The 17671-nt window shown below is 38.6% G+C and overlaps 1 protein-coding gene across 4 annotated transcripts in view; it reads right to left on the bottom strand.

The window, feature by feature from the left end:
- UNC79 (unc-79 homolog, NALCN channel complex subunit) overlaps window positions 1-17671 on the bottom strand; it is a gene marked incomplete at its 3' end in the record, with an annotated part of 213226 nt that overhangs the window by 126844 nt on the left and 68711 nt on the right. For all 4 annotated transcript variants that reach the window (XM_082619521.1, XM_082619522.1, XM_082619523.1 and 1 more), the window contains one exon: window positions 14683-14913. In XM_082619521.1, coding sequence (XP_082475647.1) covers window positions 14683-14913 — 231 coding nt within the window. The remainder of the gene's footprint in view (window positions 1-14682; window positions 14914-17671) is intronic.

Raw genomic sequence — 17671 nt, 5'->3', positions numbered from 1 at the left:
TTCTGTTTGTAATTCTGATTTTAAATAAAGATCCTATATTACTATTATATGTATCAAACTAACAAAGGGTTGACTGGTCCTAGATCTTTACCATATAACACAAGATTTGTGGGAAAATACGTTGTTTTTTTCCTTCCAGTTTTACTGAGTTATAATTGCCATGTGGCATTGTATAAGTTTAAAGTGTACTGTACAGCATGATGATTTGACTTACATACATCATGAAACGATTACCACAATAAGTTTAGTGAACATCCGTCACTATAGATACGAAATTAAAGAAATAGAAAGATATTCTTCCCTTGTGATGAGAACTCTTAGGATTTATTCTCTTAACAACTTTCACATGTAACATACAGCAGTGCTCATTATATTTATCATGTTTTTACATTATATCCCTGGTACTTACTTATCTTATAACTGGAATTTTGTACCTTTTAGCTGCCTTCATCTAATTCCCCTTTCCCCCACTCCCCACCTCTGGTAACCACAAATCTGATCTCTTTTTCTATGAGTTTGTTTGTTCGTTTTTGAAGTATGATTGACCTAGAGCACCATATCAGTCCCTGTTACACGACATAGTGATTTGATATTTCTATATATTTCAAAATGATCACCCTAATAAGTCTAGTTATCATCTGTCACCAAATAAAGATATTACATAGTTATTGACTATATTCCCCACACTGTACATTTCATACCTGTGACACATTCATTTTGCATCTGGAAGTTTATACCTCATAATCTCCCTCACCTATTTCTCTCTTCCCCCAACCCTCCTCCCCTCTGGGAACCACCTGTTTCTTCTTTGTATCTACAACTCTATTTCTGTTTTGTTATGTTTATTCATTTGTTTTGTTTTTGTAGATTCCACATATACGTGAAATCACACAATATTTGTCTTTCTCTATCTGACTTATTTCACTTAGCATAATGCCCTGTAGGTTCATCCATGTTGTCACAAAAGGCAAGATTTCATTCTTTTTTATGGTTGAGTAATATTCCATTATATATGTACCACTTCTTCTTTATCCATTCATCTATTGATGGACACTTAGGTTGCTTCCATATCTTGTCTATTATAAATAATGCTGCAATGAACATAGGGATGCATGTATCTTTTCTAATTAGTGTTTTTGTTTTCTTTGGACAAATACCCAAGTGGAGTTGCTGGATCATACGGTAGTTCTATTTTTAATTTTTTTGAGGAACCTCCATACTGTTCTCCATAGTGGCTGCATCAATTTACATTCCCGCCAACAGTGCAAGAGGGTTCCCTTTTCTCCACATCCTCACCAACACTTGCTATTTGTTGTCTTTTTGATAATAGCCATTCTGACAGGTGTGAGGTGATATCTCATTGTGGTTTTGATTTGCGTTTCCTGATCATTAGTGATGTTGAGCATCTTTTCATGTGCCTATTGGCCATTTGTATGTCTTCTTTGGAAAAATGTCTATTCAGGTCCTCTGGTCAATTTTAATTGGATTTTTTTATAAGAGTTGTATGAGTACTTTGTACAATTTGGATATTAACCCCTTATCAGATATATCATTTACAAATAGCTCCTCCCATTCAGTACGTGGTCTTTTCCTTTTGTGAACGTTTCCTTTGCTGTGCAAAAGCTTTTTAGTTTGATGTAGTCCCATCTGCTTATTTTTGCTTTTGTTTCTCTTGCTTGAGGGGACATGTCTAAAAAAATATTGCTAAGACTGATGTCAAAGAGCATACTGCCTATGTTTTCCTCTAGATATCTTATGGTTTCAGGTCTTACGTTTAAGTCTTTAATCCATTTTAAATTTATTTTTGTATACTGTGCGAGAAAGTAGTCCAGTTTGATTCTTTTGCATGTCTAGTTTTCCCAACACCATTTATTGAAGAGGCTGTCTTTTCCCCATTGTACATTCTTGCCTCCTTGGTCATAGATTAATTGCCCAAAAACTATCTTATTTTAAATGAATCCAATTTTAAATATTTAATTGTTATATCTAGAATTCCACATTATTCAAGACAAACTCCATTTAAAGTTCAAATATGTAGTTGGTATCATATTGGCCAACACGCTAGATGATTGACTAGACATTTTCAGGAAGTGACTATATTTCTGGGGTTGTTGTAGTTACATAGACTCAGAAGAGCTACCACTGATAATGTTGCGATTGTGGAATGTATCATTACTGAGGTCCCTTAGGTTATTTAATTTATGGTTAAGCCATATAAAGGCCTATTGGTTTTGGGTCACATTTTGGAACAGGTATCCCTATGGAGATACTAAATTGTCAGTGACCAGACAATGGATCCTTTGATTTGGAAAAGTTTTTATGTTTAAAAGGATTTTAGAGAGTTCTCACCCTAAATAAATGTCCTCTTACCAATGGGGAAGGATCAGATTGACAGAAGCACACCAAAAAAGGATCACAGCTAGCCTAAAAGACTCCCTTAACAAAACTGAAGAACAGAAATCCGATTTAGAAAGAAAATTAAAATCCACACCCACCATAAACCTCCCCCCTCCACCACCTCCCTCCTACGAATGACCCAGTTGGAGGTTGACATTCAGAGCCTGGTAGGAGCCATTATAAAGGGCTTCCCTCAGAAGTTTAATTGGGCTAAAATGGAATGATCTACTTGGAGAAAAGGAATACATCCTAAAACCTTTGTCACACAATTTATAAAAAATATTGCAAAGGCACACGGCTCTAAATCTACAAATCTCAGATCATAGGAGTCTTTTGTTTTCTACTTTAGTAGAAAATCTCATTTCTGATATAAAGAGGTTACTTCAAAGTAATGTGGTTGCGTGGGCAGGCCAGCTCCTTAATGTTATTATTGAGGCTGTCATCTAATTCTTTGAAGAATTAAAAATAAGTGGCCTTGCCTTACTAATTGAGTATTTACAAAAACAAAACTGTGGCTCTAGAAGAATCCCAAAGCTCACCTATCTTTCTTACCAGTCCCAAAGCCTCCCCTATTCATCTCAAACTGCTTGCAGATACTGTAAAAAGTCAGGACATTGGAAAAGGGACTGCCCTGCCCTTCAGAAGAAGAAACACTTAAATAGCAATTGTCTTAGGCCTCAGCCTCCTCAGACAGGCTCCTCTGAGTCCTCTTCTCAACTAAGACCTCACCTTGGACCTGTTAAAAACTCAGACTCTCAACACAAATAATTTCATCCACCTCCCATGAACTTCCTCCCTCAAAATGCCTGCTTGTAAAAGCTCAATGCTGCCAAGAGAATTTATTGTTTGTCCCAGTCAAAACCTGTTAAGAGACAAATATGCCCTTGAAAACCCTCTTAGATTGTTATCTTACAAGCTTGCTTCCTTTCTCTTCCTCTTTGAGATTTAAATCTTCTACCACCCAGCACTATCTTCTCAAGGACCTGAGAATCATCTCTTTAATGCAAATGTTCAAGGAAATGAAACGTGGCTCTCTAGGGGGTGCCTTGCTTTTATTTCTACTATTGCCTCCTCTCATAAAATAGGATCAATTTATTTCTCCTCCTGATAAGCATCAATTAACACTCCACTTAACAAACCTCCAATGCCTTTTTCCTTAGCACACTCCAGCCTTTAAAAAGTAACTTCTTAGTCAACTGAAACAACTGGCTTAGGCTGAATCACAGCCTCCATAAGATTATAATATCAGGGCAAATAAAAAGCTCTTAAGGGTCTCCCCCTACAAATATAGCTTAAAAACTTTAACCCCTATATTGAACAGATTAACTAACAACTTGGTCCATCTGCTAGAAACACGATTTGAATAAAAGTGAGGTAAAGATGAAGACCAGCTCTTATATAAACTACTGAGTTTTGTATTAGGTCTGTATTTTCTATAAGGTCTGTATTTGTGTCTGCCAGTATGTTTATATATGTATGGTATGTATATGTGGTATTTCTTTCCGCTGGATGGTTTTGCCAAAATAATTTATAAAACACCTTAAAAGATCTCTATTCTAAATGGGCTTAAAAAAAAATAAGAGATTTTAAAAATTAAATATTCCTCCAGTCCCTCCAACCAGGAAACTTGCACAAGCCTGTTATATAGCCTCATCCACCAGAGGGCAGACAGCAGAAGCAAGAAGAACTACAATCCTGCAGCCTGTGGAACAAAAACCACATTCACAGAAAGACAGATGGATGAAAAGGCAGAGGGCTATGTACCAGATGAAGGATCAAGATAAAACCCCAGAAAAACAACTAAATGAAGTGGACATAGGAAACCGTCCAGAAAAAGAATTCAGAATAATGATAGTGAAGGTGATCCAGGACCTCGGAAAAACAATGGAGGCAAAGATAGAGAAGATGCAAGAAATGTTTAACAGAGACCTAGAAGAATTAAGAACAAACAAACAGAGATGAACAATACAATAACTGAAATGAAAAATACACTAGAAGGAATCAATAGCAGAACAACTGAGGCAGAAGAACGGATAAGTGACCTGGAAGACAAAATGGTGGAATTCACTGCTGCAGAACAGAATAAAGAAAAAAGAACGAAAAGAAATGAAGACAACTTAAGAGACCTCTAGGACAACATTAAATGCAACAATATTCACATTATAGGGGTCCCAGAAGGAGAAGAGAGACAGAAAGGACCCAAGAAAATATTTGAAGAGATTATAGTCGAAAACTTCCCTAACATGGGAAAGGAAATAGCCACCCAAGTGCAGGAAGCGCAGAGAGTCCCACACAGGACAAACCCAAGGAGAAACACGCCGAGACACATAGTAATCAAATTGGCAAAAATTAAAGACAAAGAAAAATTATTGAAAGCAGCAAGGGAAAAACAACAAATAACATACAAGGGAACTCCCATAACGTTAACAGCTGATTTCTGAGCAGAAACTCTACACGCCAGAAGGGAGTGGCATGATATACTTAAAGTGTTGAAAGGGAAGAAGCTACAGCCAAGATTACTCTACCCGGCAAGGATCTCATTCAGATTTGATGGAGAAATCAAAAGCTTTACAGACAAGCAAAAGCTAAGAGAATTCAGCACCACCAAACCAGCTCTACAACAAATGCTAAAGGAACTTCTCTAAGTGGGAAACACAAGAGAAGAAAAGGACCTACAAAAACAAACCCAAAACAATTAAGAAAATGGTCATAGGAACATACATATCGATAATTACCTTAAATGTGAATGGATTAAATGCTCCCACCAAAAGACACAGACTGGCTGAATGGATACAAAAACAAGACCCATATATATGCTGTCTACAAGAGACCCACTTCAGACCTAGGGACACATACAGACTGAAAGTGAGGGGATGGAAAAAGATATTCCATGCAAATGGAAACCTAAAGAAAGCTGGAGTAGCAATACTCATATCAGATAAAATAGACTTTAAAATAAAGAATGTTACAAGAGACAAGGAAGGACACTACATGATGATCAAGGGATCAATCCGAGAAGAAGATATAACAATTATAAATATATATGCACCCAACATAGGAGCACCTCAATACATAAGGCAACTGCTAACAGCTATAACACAGGAAATCGACAGTAACACAATAATAGTGGGGGACTTTAACACCTCACTTACACCAACGGACAGATCATCCAAAATGAAAATAAATAAGGAAACAGAAGCTTTAAATGACACAATAGACCAGATAGATTTAATTGATATTTATAGGACATTCCATCCAAAAACAGCAGATTACACTTTCTTCTCAAGTGCACACGGAACATTCTCAGGATAGATCACATCTTGGGTCACAAATCAAGCCTCAGTAAATTTAAGAAAATTGAAATCATATCAAGCATCTTTTTCTGACTACAACGCTATGATATTAGAAATTAGTTACAGGGAAAAGAAGTAAAAAACACAAACACATGGAGGCTAAACAATACGTTACTAAATAACCAAGAGATCACTGAGGAAATCAAAAAACACCTAGAGACAAATGACAATGAAAACATGACGATCCAAAACCTACGGGATGTGGCAAAAGCAGTTCTGAGAGGGAAGTTTATAGCTATACAAGCCTACCTCAGGAAACAAGAAAAATCTCAAATAAACAATCTAACCTTACACCTAAAGGAACTAGAGAAAGAAGAACAAACAAAACCCAAAGTTAGCAGAAGGAAAAAAATCATAAAGGTCAGAGCAGAAATAAATGAAATAGAAACAAAGAAAACAATAGCAAAGATCAATAAAACTAAAAGAAAAAAAAATTAAATATTCCCAAAACTCTCAGAAATATAGGAAGCAACCCAAATGTTTTTCAAGTTCATGTGATTTTGAAACTGAGCAGAACCGTGAGCCCCCAGCCCACCCCCAAGTACAAAGTCCCCTCTATGTCCCCTGCCTCTTGTTTGTAGAAAAGCTGAAGTCTCCCAGGCCTCCCTGAGTCACCAAAAAGCAGGCTCAAGCAGTTAATGATTAGGACTAGAGAGTCACAGAATCTTTCAGTGTCTGGTGCACATTCCTGAGCTGTTTTACGGATACTATAACTGCCACCAGAGGGAAAAAGCTGACTGCATGATGACCAGACTGTAGCCATGACATAAGGTGCTCCACTTGAGCAGTACTGAATCTATGGCTAGCACATTTCTAAGAACTGGCCTCAAAAGCATGGGACTAACATTATTGCTCATAATAATCTATACCTTTGTGGGCATCAAAATAATTGTAGCTTGCTCTGCCCATATATATAAGTGGGCAACTAAAATTGTCAGCAGAGAAATGCTACAGACCCAGGTTGACATCTTTCACTCTGAGAATACAGTGCCCTATGTCAGCATGAAGAAGTTACAGAGAACAGACCTTCACCCCTAATCCCACAGAAATGGAATGATGTCTGAGAAGTGGGGATTCGTAAGCAGCTCTTTTGCCCCTTTCCTGTTTGCCTATTTCTGTTCCCCTCAAACCTTATAGGAAGGAGATCACTAGACAATTTAACCTAACTCCTGACCTATGCTCTCCTGAGTGCACACCATGGCTCGCCTAACCTGTGGATTCTTTTCCTGGATTAAAAGAAGCAAGAATGAAGAATTAAGGAGTTAAAGAATAACTAGCTCTCTACCCGCAGCAGCCCCCTTAGCAATCCTGCAGGCAGATCACGCAGGCAATATAATATCTGAAGAAAGAGTCAGCCAGTCTGTACCCAATGGTGAATGATGCAGAACCCAACTTCCTGCCTCAATGATTCACTGAGATTCTTTCCCCTTTTTCCTTTTAAAAACTGTCATGGGGCTTCCCTGGTGGCGCAGTGGTTGAGAGTCCGCCTGCCAGTGCAGGGGACATGGGTTCATGCCCTGGTCCGGGAAGATCCCACAGGCTGTGGAGCGGCTAGGCCCGTGAGCCATGGCCACTGAGCCTGCGCGTCCAGAGCCTACGCTCCGCAACGGGAGAGGCCACAGCAGTGAGAGGCCCGCTTACCGAAAAAAAAAAAAAAAAAAAAAAAAAAAAACTGTCATGGCTGAGCACAGTCTTCCGACTTGGTCTTGGGACATGAGCTCACCTTCTCCCCAGATTGCTGGTTTTTCTAATTAAAGCAACTTTCCTTCCTACGAATACTTGCCTCCCAAGCATTGGCTTTTGAGCAGTGAGCAGCCAAATCTGAGTTCAGTAACAATTTGTGTAAATCTTTGATAAATAAGACTATTTTAATACTGTTGGTTTAATAAAAACAGCTGGGGCTTCCCTGGTGGCGCAGTGGTTGAGAGTCTGCCTGCCGATGCAGGGGACACAGGTTCGTGCCCCGGTCCGGGAAGATCCCACATGCCATGGAGCGGCTGTGCCCGTGAGCCATGGCTGCTGAGCCTGCGCGTCCAGAGCCTGTGCTCCGCAACAGGAGAGGCCACAGCAGTGAGAGGCCCGCGTACCGCAAAAAAAAAAAAACAGCTGCATCTTCTGAGTTATCAGCACTGAGTATGATATGAGCATACATTTTTATTCTACGTGGGTTTAGTAGTCAAATAAGCTAATATTATATTTACTAGAGGTTTAAGATGACAAAATTTATAGATTCCATTTTAATCATATTAAATTATCATTATGACAAACTTTATTTCAACAGTAATTGTGTATTATAATATGTCTTCTTAGAATTAGGTTCCAAAATCTTTTTGGTAACCTGAAACTAAATTTATATTGAGTTAAATAATAGATATTCATTGAATATCTAGATCATTTCTAAATAAGATAAAACTCCAAAACATTAACTACTGAATATAAGTTTAATTTTATCTACTTTTGGCTTCTTAGTTTTACAGAGAGCTAAAGCTGTTTGGATCTGTTAATAAATGTGTTCATTTTGCCACTCTGAGAAATTATACTATGAAGAAGCATATCCTCTAGAAGTTATGAGATGGTATAATCATAAAATTTGCTAGTATGCTACAAAATGCTGGTATGTGACAAGCAATTCACAATTGTTTACTTCCTGGTCTTCGTGGAAAAATAGAGGTTATAAAGTGTTGAAAATTATAATCAATATATAAATGAAGCTTCTAGAAATAATAAGGTTGAAGGAAAAACCTCTTTATGCAAAATATTCAAGGAATGAGGGGTGTTCTTGTCAAGGGAAAAGATTGTAATTTTGTCCTAAGGTATCAATAGTGATTTAGAGGTTGTGTGAAGGCTTTCAGATGAGAAAGAGGAAAGTGAAGGACAAAAACCTGAATAAAAATATGAAGTTGTAAAGGAACTGTGTGTGGGGAGGGGGGGAACATGTCTTCATCATGTCCTCAATTATTTAAAAGAACCGAGTCTTCTCAATTTTAAATTATGTTAGATCCCACATTTACTTTTGATATCTGTATTGCCATTTTGGTTAAATGGATAACTAAGTATTATTTCATAGTGACCTGTCATCCTGGTTAATTAAGTGTCTAAACCTTTTGACATTTTGACAACTTTTGATATTTTGCTTCCCCAAATCAAATCCTTATGCTCACTTCGGCAGCACACATACCAAAATCAAATCCTAAATAAAATCCTGATCTCAAATTGACTTAGAGACTTCTGAGAGGGCCTCGCGAAAACCTCAAAGGATTTGTTCTCTCCTAGTAAAAAGAGATGTTAAACTAATTCGGTCTATTTAATATGTTGAACTGCATGAAAATCATGGTCAAATAAGAAGAGATTCTTAACCTTCCCTAGCTTATATCTGTATAGGTAAATGTTTTTAACATAAATATTCCAGGAATTAGATGTAATTTCTAAAAATCTGTCAATGCCTTTTTTGTTCACTATTATATTCTTACGCTATTTTGCCTGATAGTATACAATAATGGCATAATTTTATCATCATAATTCCAGTTGCTCTCATCAGATCTTTAATACCGCCATTTTAAGCCTTTTATCATTCATAGACAGTTATTGTTTTATTCCAGTGTTTTCCTGAAAGCTCTTGCAATCGGCTACTATCCAGAATGCTTCATCTTCAGCAAAAAGGACTGTCTCTGAGACCCATGGAAAGGACTATAACAGGTAATCTGGGGTACAGACTTCTGATGGCATTGCTCAGGTAACTTTGAGACCATACCACTGGACTGAGTAAAGATTCCAGAACTGTAGTGGAGAAGCCAATGGGTTCATAAAACTGCTAACCCAAGACCAAGCAGAACAAATAATTAATTACATGGGACTGAATGAACTGCTGAAGGGAGATGATAATTTTTATGTGTTTTTTTACTGCTTTCATTAATATTCTGTTTTCTGGGTATAAGATTTCTCTTAAACTATCTTTAACTCATGACTATTTAGTAGATTATACCTTTGTAAACAAAAGCAAAACATTTCTTTTTCTCCCTACCTGAACCTCCCAGAATTCAGAAACTCTTACAATACTCTTACTTATATGGCAATATAGCTATTTACACAAGTTCAGTAAGAATCTGTTCTCCTTGTAACAGGACATAATTGGAAAAATTGGTTATAGTATCAAGGCTTTGACTGAAATGTCATATTTGAGAAAGATATGCATAGAATCAAATATGACCAGACAGCTTTAATGAACTAAGGTTGACATCATGGAACCAATGCTTATAAAGCCCTCTTGGAAAAAACCAGCCTGGTACCTGACTTATGATGTTCCCAGCCTACAGGCAAATAAGAAAAGTCACTTCTTGACAGGCCCAGGAAACAGAGTATTTTGGGGATCTCAAGAAGAGAAATTCACCCAAATCTATAGGTACTGCAGATAAGTATGATGACAGATTGGCTTCCGAGCGTGGAGAGGCTTTTAAAAGTCCAATCTGAGGGACCTTCCTGGCAGTCCAGTGGTTAAGACTTTGCCTTCCAATGCAGGGGGTGCAGGTTTCATCCCTGGTTGGGGAGCTAAGATCCCACATGCCTCGTGGCCAAAAAACCAAAACATAAAACAGAAGCAGTATTGTAACGAATTCAATAAAGACTTTAAAAAATGGTCCACATCAAAAACAATCTTTAAAAAAATAAATCAGGGCCTTCCCTGGTGGCGCAGTGGTTGGGAGTCCGCCTGCCGATGCGGGGGATGCGGGTTCGTGCCCCGGTCCGGGAGGATCCCGCGTGCCGCGGAGTGGCTGGGCCCGTGAGCCAGGGCCGCTGCGCCTGCGCCTCCGGAGCCTGTGCTCTGCAGCGGGAGAGGCCACAACAGTGAGAGGCCCACGTACCGCAAAAAATATAAAAATAATAAATAATAAATAAATAAATCAATAAAAGTCCAATCTGAGATTCTTTAAGAAACTTCCAGCAAAGCAAATTTTTAAAGGCCCATGTGGTCAAATACCATTTTTGCTGCACTTATGCAAATAATCAGGCCAAATTTAATGAGACTAGACTTATGTTGTGAACAAGAATCATCTTACTCTGATTTTCTTTGATCAAAATGGCAGTAATTGAGAGAGAAATTTTATGTTTCAACAGAAAACTATAACCCATCCTTGTGGATTATCAGATTCTAGTCCTGTTCATTGTTCTTGAGCTATTTTCAACCTCTTTATAAACTGGATCCTGCTGTCTTACACATTTTCAGTAATTAATGTTTCCAATTTTTCTACTATCCTTTTCACTTGGTGTCACTAAGAACTAAAACCTGACTGCCCAGATCCTTATTGAGACTCTAGGTTGTCTTGTCCCAAAGCCCTGTAAGCTGAAGCAGGACAACTTGACATAAACTTCAAAGGACTTATTGCTGCAACAGTTTAGGCCACTCAGGAAGTTCACCAAACATCCGCATCTTCCCTGCTCTGCTCTAGGAAATAACCATGACCATGACACTGATGGTCTCATTCATCATCTAAAGATGCTTCAAGCCCAACATCTAGAAATCTTCTCAACTGGCTGCCCTTCGGACTCAGAAACTAGGTTTATAGCCTAATCTAACCACTAATCTTTGTTTTCTTTTTATTTCCTTGCTCTAATTTATGCTCTTTTCCTCCTTTTCAGATCTCTTACCTAGCATTTCCTAACCCAAATCTTCTCACCAAGTCAATCAACCTAGATTCCTTTTTGTGTGAAACTTCTAGGGAAGTTACAGATAGGAGAAATGTGGGGACCCACTCAGACCCCCAGAGTTGGTATAAAGATTATTTTTCAGTGAAAACATTTGAGCTAAAGATGATGTAGAGAGAGGGCTTCCCTGGTGGCGCAGTGGTTGAGAGTCCGCCTGCCGATGCAGGGGACACGGGTTCGTGCCCCAGTCCAGGAAGATCCCACATGCCGCAGAGCGGCTGGGCCCATGAGCCATGGCCGCTGAGCCTGCGCACCCGGAGCCTGTGCTCCACAACGGGAGAGGCCACAACAGTGAGAGGCCCGCGTACCGCAAAAAAAAAAAAAAAAAAAAAAAAAGATGTAGAGAGAAACCTTATCTGAACTTCCCTTATGTGACTAAAGCAGAGCCTCCAGAAAAATATGGCTGCCTTTAACCCCCTTCAAAGGGAGTTTCCTGTGAATTCAGCTGCCTTGGAGACAGGCTGCCCATTTCCATTGGCATCAAAATGCCCAAAAGAACTTTCCATATCTTCCCATTCAAGCCTCCTCCCAAATGCCTCCTCCCACCCCCACCCCCCTGGAAGTTTGTATATAAACCTTTTATCTCTGGCTATTAAAGAAATTACCCATCAATGAGGAGTACTCCCATGTGTAAATATTAATAAATTTTGTCTCTTCTCTTGTTAATATGTCTCTTACCAATTAATATGCAGGCTCACAACCACTGAACCCAAGCTATAAGAGGAATAGTTTTCCTCCCAACATAATCACTTCTTCTTATCTTTCAGAATCAGATCACACCAGTCCTTTACTATTCCAAAAGAAACAATAATAGAAAACATATCAACACAGTCAAAGAATGCCAGGAAATGGCATTCTTTGCACATTTCCATCATGCAAAAATCTAATTTTATATATGAGTCAGTAGGTGGCACCAAAGAAGAAAGAAGTGTATCTTGGTAAATGCAAAGAACGCTCTGAGTCCTGGAAATCTAATAAAACCTACTCTTTAGAAGGCCTGTGTTCTGTTTTATCCTTAAATATCTTATTTAAACTGAAAACTGGGACTTCCCTGGTGGCGCAGTAGTTAACAATCCACCTGCCAATGCAGGGGACATGGGTTTGAGCCCTGGTCCGGGAAGATCCCACATGCCGCAGAGCAACTAAGCCCGTGCACCACAACTACGGAGCCTGCGTGCCACAACTACTGAAGCCCACATGCCTAGAGCCCGTGCTCCAAAACAAGAGAAGCCACCACAATGAGAAGCCACGCACTTCAACGATGAGCCCCTGCTCACTGCAACTAGAGAAAGCCCACGCGCACCAATGAAGACTCAATGCAGCCATAAATAAATAAATAAATAAATAAACTGAAAACCGCCTCAAGACTTCATTGAAAGTAAACCCAAAAATCACACAAAAAAATTAAAACTTAGAAAATACCTTGAAAAAATTTTCATATATTGCTGCCAGAAACTGATTCTAGATATCCATCTTGCTGGGTTAGACACAAATCATATTGTATTCAAGAAATATGATGCCTTACCAGCTGTATATCTGAAGCCTGTGATCCACCGAGGCAGAAGCAAGAGGATAAGCACAGAGAAATTTGTCCTATAAGCCAGAGGAAAAGGAGCACTGTGGCAGTTCCTAAATCTTTTGGGCATTCCAGCTGGGAGGGCAGGGACCACTCATCTCTAGAAATATATGTGAAACCACAGAAATTGCCCCTAGTCAAATGTTAGCCTTTCCACAGACTGTAAACCAGAAAAGGACTGAGCTCTTGCCACCTCATGGAAAGGCTTTTTTTTTTCCTGTTTCTTAATAAAAATATTCAGCAATATCAGGAAAGAATATTTCCTTAAATTTCTTAAAGATACTTTGCACATTCATCTTGCCATTCTTCCCCATCCCAAACTAACATCAAAGCAGCACATCACTTAAAATGTAGTTACTAAACTCACTTAGCTATAATAAAAATTAATATAAATAAATAAAAGACTAAGTTAAAGAGAGATGTCCCTCTTCTACAGTCACTGATAACACTCTAGTGGCTAAGGTAGTGTAAGCAGATAGGGTAGAGTGTCCCCAGAGAAAGAGAACCAGGCATGGCTTTCTTGACAGAAAAGAAGCCATTTCACCTAAGCCATTTTGTGATCTAAGCCTGGCCACAATGCTTGCCCTTGAACAGGTCTCAGTAATTAATGAGTTTTAAGGGCAGGAACAAAGGAAAAGCAGTCAAGAAACAATAGTTCAGCAAAAAAACAGAGTCCTAGTTCCTCCTCAAGAATATACATCACAATCTGATACATATTTTTGAGTTCTGCAGGAACTAAGCCCCGCCCCCCCACACAGCCCCACACACCCCACCCCTGGCCAAGTAGAGGATGGTGACTACATGCTGAGACCCCAGACTGGTCGGAACCTAAGGAATGATGATGTTGACCTTTTCTGACCCCCTGACTTCTATCCACTAAAGTCTGGACTCTGTCCATCTTTGCCCCAATTCTATGCTGAATTCTCTGCTCAAGCACCTTCATAAATATGCATGTACCCTTAGCTTAAAACTTCCCCAATTTTGCTGTTCGGAGAGACTCTACTTTGGGCAAGATCCCTGGTGGTTCTCCTCACTTGCTGCAAGTAATAAATCCCTCCTTCTCCTGCTCTTTGCCTTGGTTGTGTCTTTTGGCTCGACACCCACCAAGAGGCAAACCCAGTGTTTCTGTAACAATAGTGCTTCTCCCTAAGTCCTCCTCTCCAACAAGGTCCAAGCTGTAGGCCTTGATGAAAACAATTCATATTTTATAGCAAGACAAGAAAATTTTAGACATAAAATTTTTCTCTGCCCATTTGGGCCTCCTCCATCCCCTTTAGTGTGTGTTGTGCAACTGCATTAACCAGACTTCCTTAGGAGATAACATCCCTTCTTAACCTCATCAAGGGTCACAACTCCTTAGAAGATAACTTTCCTTCTTGATCTTGTAAAGGGCCATGATGACCCATGACCCACTACGTGCTTTGTAGTGTAGATCTGGATTCTGTAAACTGTCTATAATACATCATTTGACGTAAAACCCTTTGTCTCAAAATTTTACATACCTGGTCTTTGACCTCTAATGGGCGGAACAGTCCTCAGAACTTTCTGAAAGACTCTCTCTTGGGTTATAATCCTCAGGTTGGCTCAAATAACATTTTCCATTTCTTTCTTAGATCGATTATTGATTAATTTTTTTCATCGACAGCCTCCACTTACCCTGGCAAATTCCATTGGTTTGGGAAGAAGGCACATGACCATGACATCAAAGCGAACATCACATACTGTCTTCAACCACTTGGTGACAAACTGAGGCTTCAGCTTTTCCACTAAACTTCCAACTTCATCATCCATCATATACGCTGTGGAGTGAAACCACTGAAACACCATGGCCACCAGCCTGGCCAAGCTTTCCGTAGGGGTGTTCTCACTGGGCGTGCAGAGGCTCACCTGGAAATAGGTAGATCAGACTCTCCTTCAGCCTCCTTACATAATTAATACATGTTTGGTTAAAGACGGAAAAAAAAAAAATGCCCCATATAATCCATTTGAAATAGGAAGGGTTTTTTGGGGGGGGGGGTTGTTGTCGTTGTTTGAACCCTTTGAATGCCCATTTATTTCTTTAAATTTTTGAACCACTTTAAGAATTACTGAAATATGATTTTTAAAAATTCTTATTAAAAGTACATTTATGAGTAATTGAAATCTCTCCCCCTTGACAGGAGTGAAATAATACCACTTTAGAGTAACTGTTTTACCTTGTCCTTCTCTTCTTGACATCTGCTGCAGCTTATTCACTTAACAAGAGGTAGAGGCCTTATCTGGTTTTTGTTTTTGCTTTTGTTTTGTTTTGTTTTTTAATCTACAACTTGTTAATATTTGGCCAGGGAAACAAGTCTTTGTAGCAATTGTATCTCTATCTTTTGGGCCAAAGTTTTTTTTGTTTGTTTATTTTTTGTTTTCTGTTTTTTGGTTTCTGGGGCTTTTTTAAATTTAATTTTATTTTTTTATACAGCAGATTCTTATTAGTCATCCATTTTATACACATCAGTGTATACATGTCAATCTCAATCTCCCAATTCATCACACCATCACCCCCACCACTTTCCCCCCTTGGTGTTCATACATTTGTTCTCTACATTGTGTCTCTATTTCCACCCTGCAAACTGGTACATCTGTACCATTTTTCTAGGTTACACATATATGCGTTAATATATGATATTTGTTTTTCTCTTTCTGACTTACTTGACTCTGTATGACAGTCTCTAGATCCATCCACATCTTAACAAATGACCCAATATCGTTCCTTTTTATGGCTGAATAATATTCCATTGTATATATGTACCACATCTTCTTTAGCCATTCGTTTGTCAATGGGCATTTAGGTTGCTTCCATGACCTGGCTATTGTAAAGAGTGCTGCAATGAACATTGGGGTGCATGTGTATTTTTGAATTATGGTTTTCTCAGGGTATATGCCCAGTAGTGGGATTGCTGGGTCGTATGGTAGTTCTATTTTTAGTTTTCTAAGGAACCTCCACACTGTTCTCCGTAGTGGCTGCATCAATTTACATTCCCACCAACAGTGCAAGAGGGTTCCCTTTTCTCCACACCCTCTCCAGCATTTTTTGTTTGTAGATTGTCTGATGATGCCCATTCTAACTGGTGTGAGGTGATACTTCATTGTAGTTTTGATTTGCATTTCTCTAATAATTAGTGATGATGAGCAGATTTTCATGTGCTTCTTCAGCATCTGTATGTCTTCTCTGGAGAAATGTCTATTTAGGTCTTCTGTCCATTTTTGGATTGGGTTGTTTGTTTTTTTAATACTGAGCTGCATAAGTTGTTGATATATTTTGGAGATTAATCCTTTGTCTGTTGATTCTTTTGCAAATATATTCTCCCATTCTGAGGGTTTTCTTTTCGTCTTGTTTATGGTTTCCTTTGGTGTGCAAAAGCTTTCAAGTTTCATTAGATCCCATCTCTTTATTTTTGTTTTTATTTCCATTACTCTAGGAGGTGGATCAAAAAAGATCTTGCTGTGATTTATGTCAAAGAGTGTTCTTCCTATATTTTCCTCTAAGAGTTTTATACTGTCCAGTCTTACATTTAGGTCTCTAATCCGTTTTGAGTTTATTTTTGTGTATGGTGTTAGGAAGTGTTCTAATTTCATTCTTTTACATGTAGCTGTCCAGTTTTCCCAGCACCACGTATTGAACAGGCTGTCTTTTCTCCATTGTATATTCTTGCCTCCTTTATCAAAAATAAGTTGACCATATGTGCGTGGGTTAATCTCTGGGCTTTCTATCCTGTTCCATTGATCTATATTTTTGTTTTTGTGCCAGTACATATTGTCTTGATTACTGTAGCTTTGTAGTATAGTCTGAAGTCAGGAAGTCTGATTCCTCCAGCTCTGTTTTTTCCCCTCAAGACTGCTTTGGCTATTCGGGGTCTTTTGTGTCTCCATACAAATTTTAAGATTTTTGGTTCTAATTCCATAAAAAATGCCATTGGTAATTTGATAGGGATTGCATTGAATCTGTAGATTCCTTTGGGTAGTATAGTCATTTTCACAATACTGATTCTTCCAATCCAAGAACATGGTATATCTCTCCATCTGTTGGTATCATCTTTAATTTCTTTCATCAGTGTCTTATAGCTTTCTGCATACAGGTCTTTTGTCTCCCTAGGTAGGTTTATTCCTAGGTATTTTATTTTTTGTTGCAATGGTAAATGGGAGTGTTCCCTTAATTTCTCTTTCAGATTTTTCATCATTAGTGTATAGGAATGCAAGAGATTTCTGCACATTAATTTTGTATCCTGCAACTTTACCAAATTCATTGATTAGCTCTAGTAGTTTTCTGGTAGCATCTTTAGGATTCTCTATGTATACTATCATGTCATCTGCAAACCGTGACAGTTTTACTTCTTCTTTTCCAATTTGTATTCCTTTTATTTTTTTTTCTTCTCTGATTGCCGTGGCTAGGACTTCAAAGTTATGTTGAATAACAGTGGTGAGAGTGGACATCCTTGTCTTGTTCCTGATCTTAGATGAAATGCTTTCAATTTTTCACCATTGAGAATGATGTTTGCTGTGGGTTTGTTGTATATGGCCTTTATTATGTTGAGGTAGGTTCCCTCTATGCCCACTTTCTGGAGAGTTTTTATCATAAACGGGTGTTGAATTTTGTCAAAAGCTTTTTCTGCAT

This window comes from Mesoplodon mirus, assembly GCF_964341445.2.
Source record: "Mesoplodon mirus genome assembly, chromosome: 4".
NCBI classification, from domain to species: Eukaryota; Metazoa; Chordata; class Mammalia; order Artiodactyla; family Ziphiidae; genus Mesoplodon; species Mesoplodon mirus.
The sequence above is the reverse complement of the archived record's forward strand: the minus strand, read 5'-3'. Positions and strand labels throughout refer to the sequence as shown.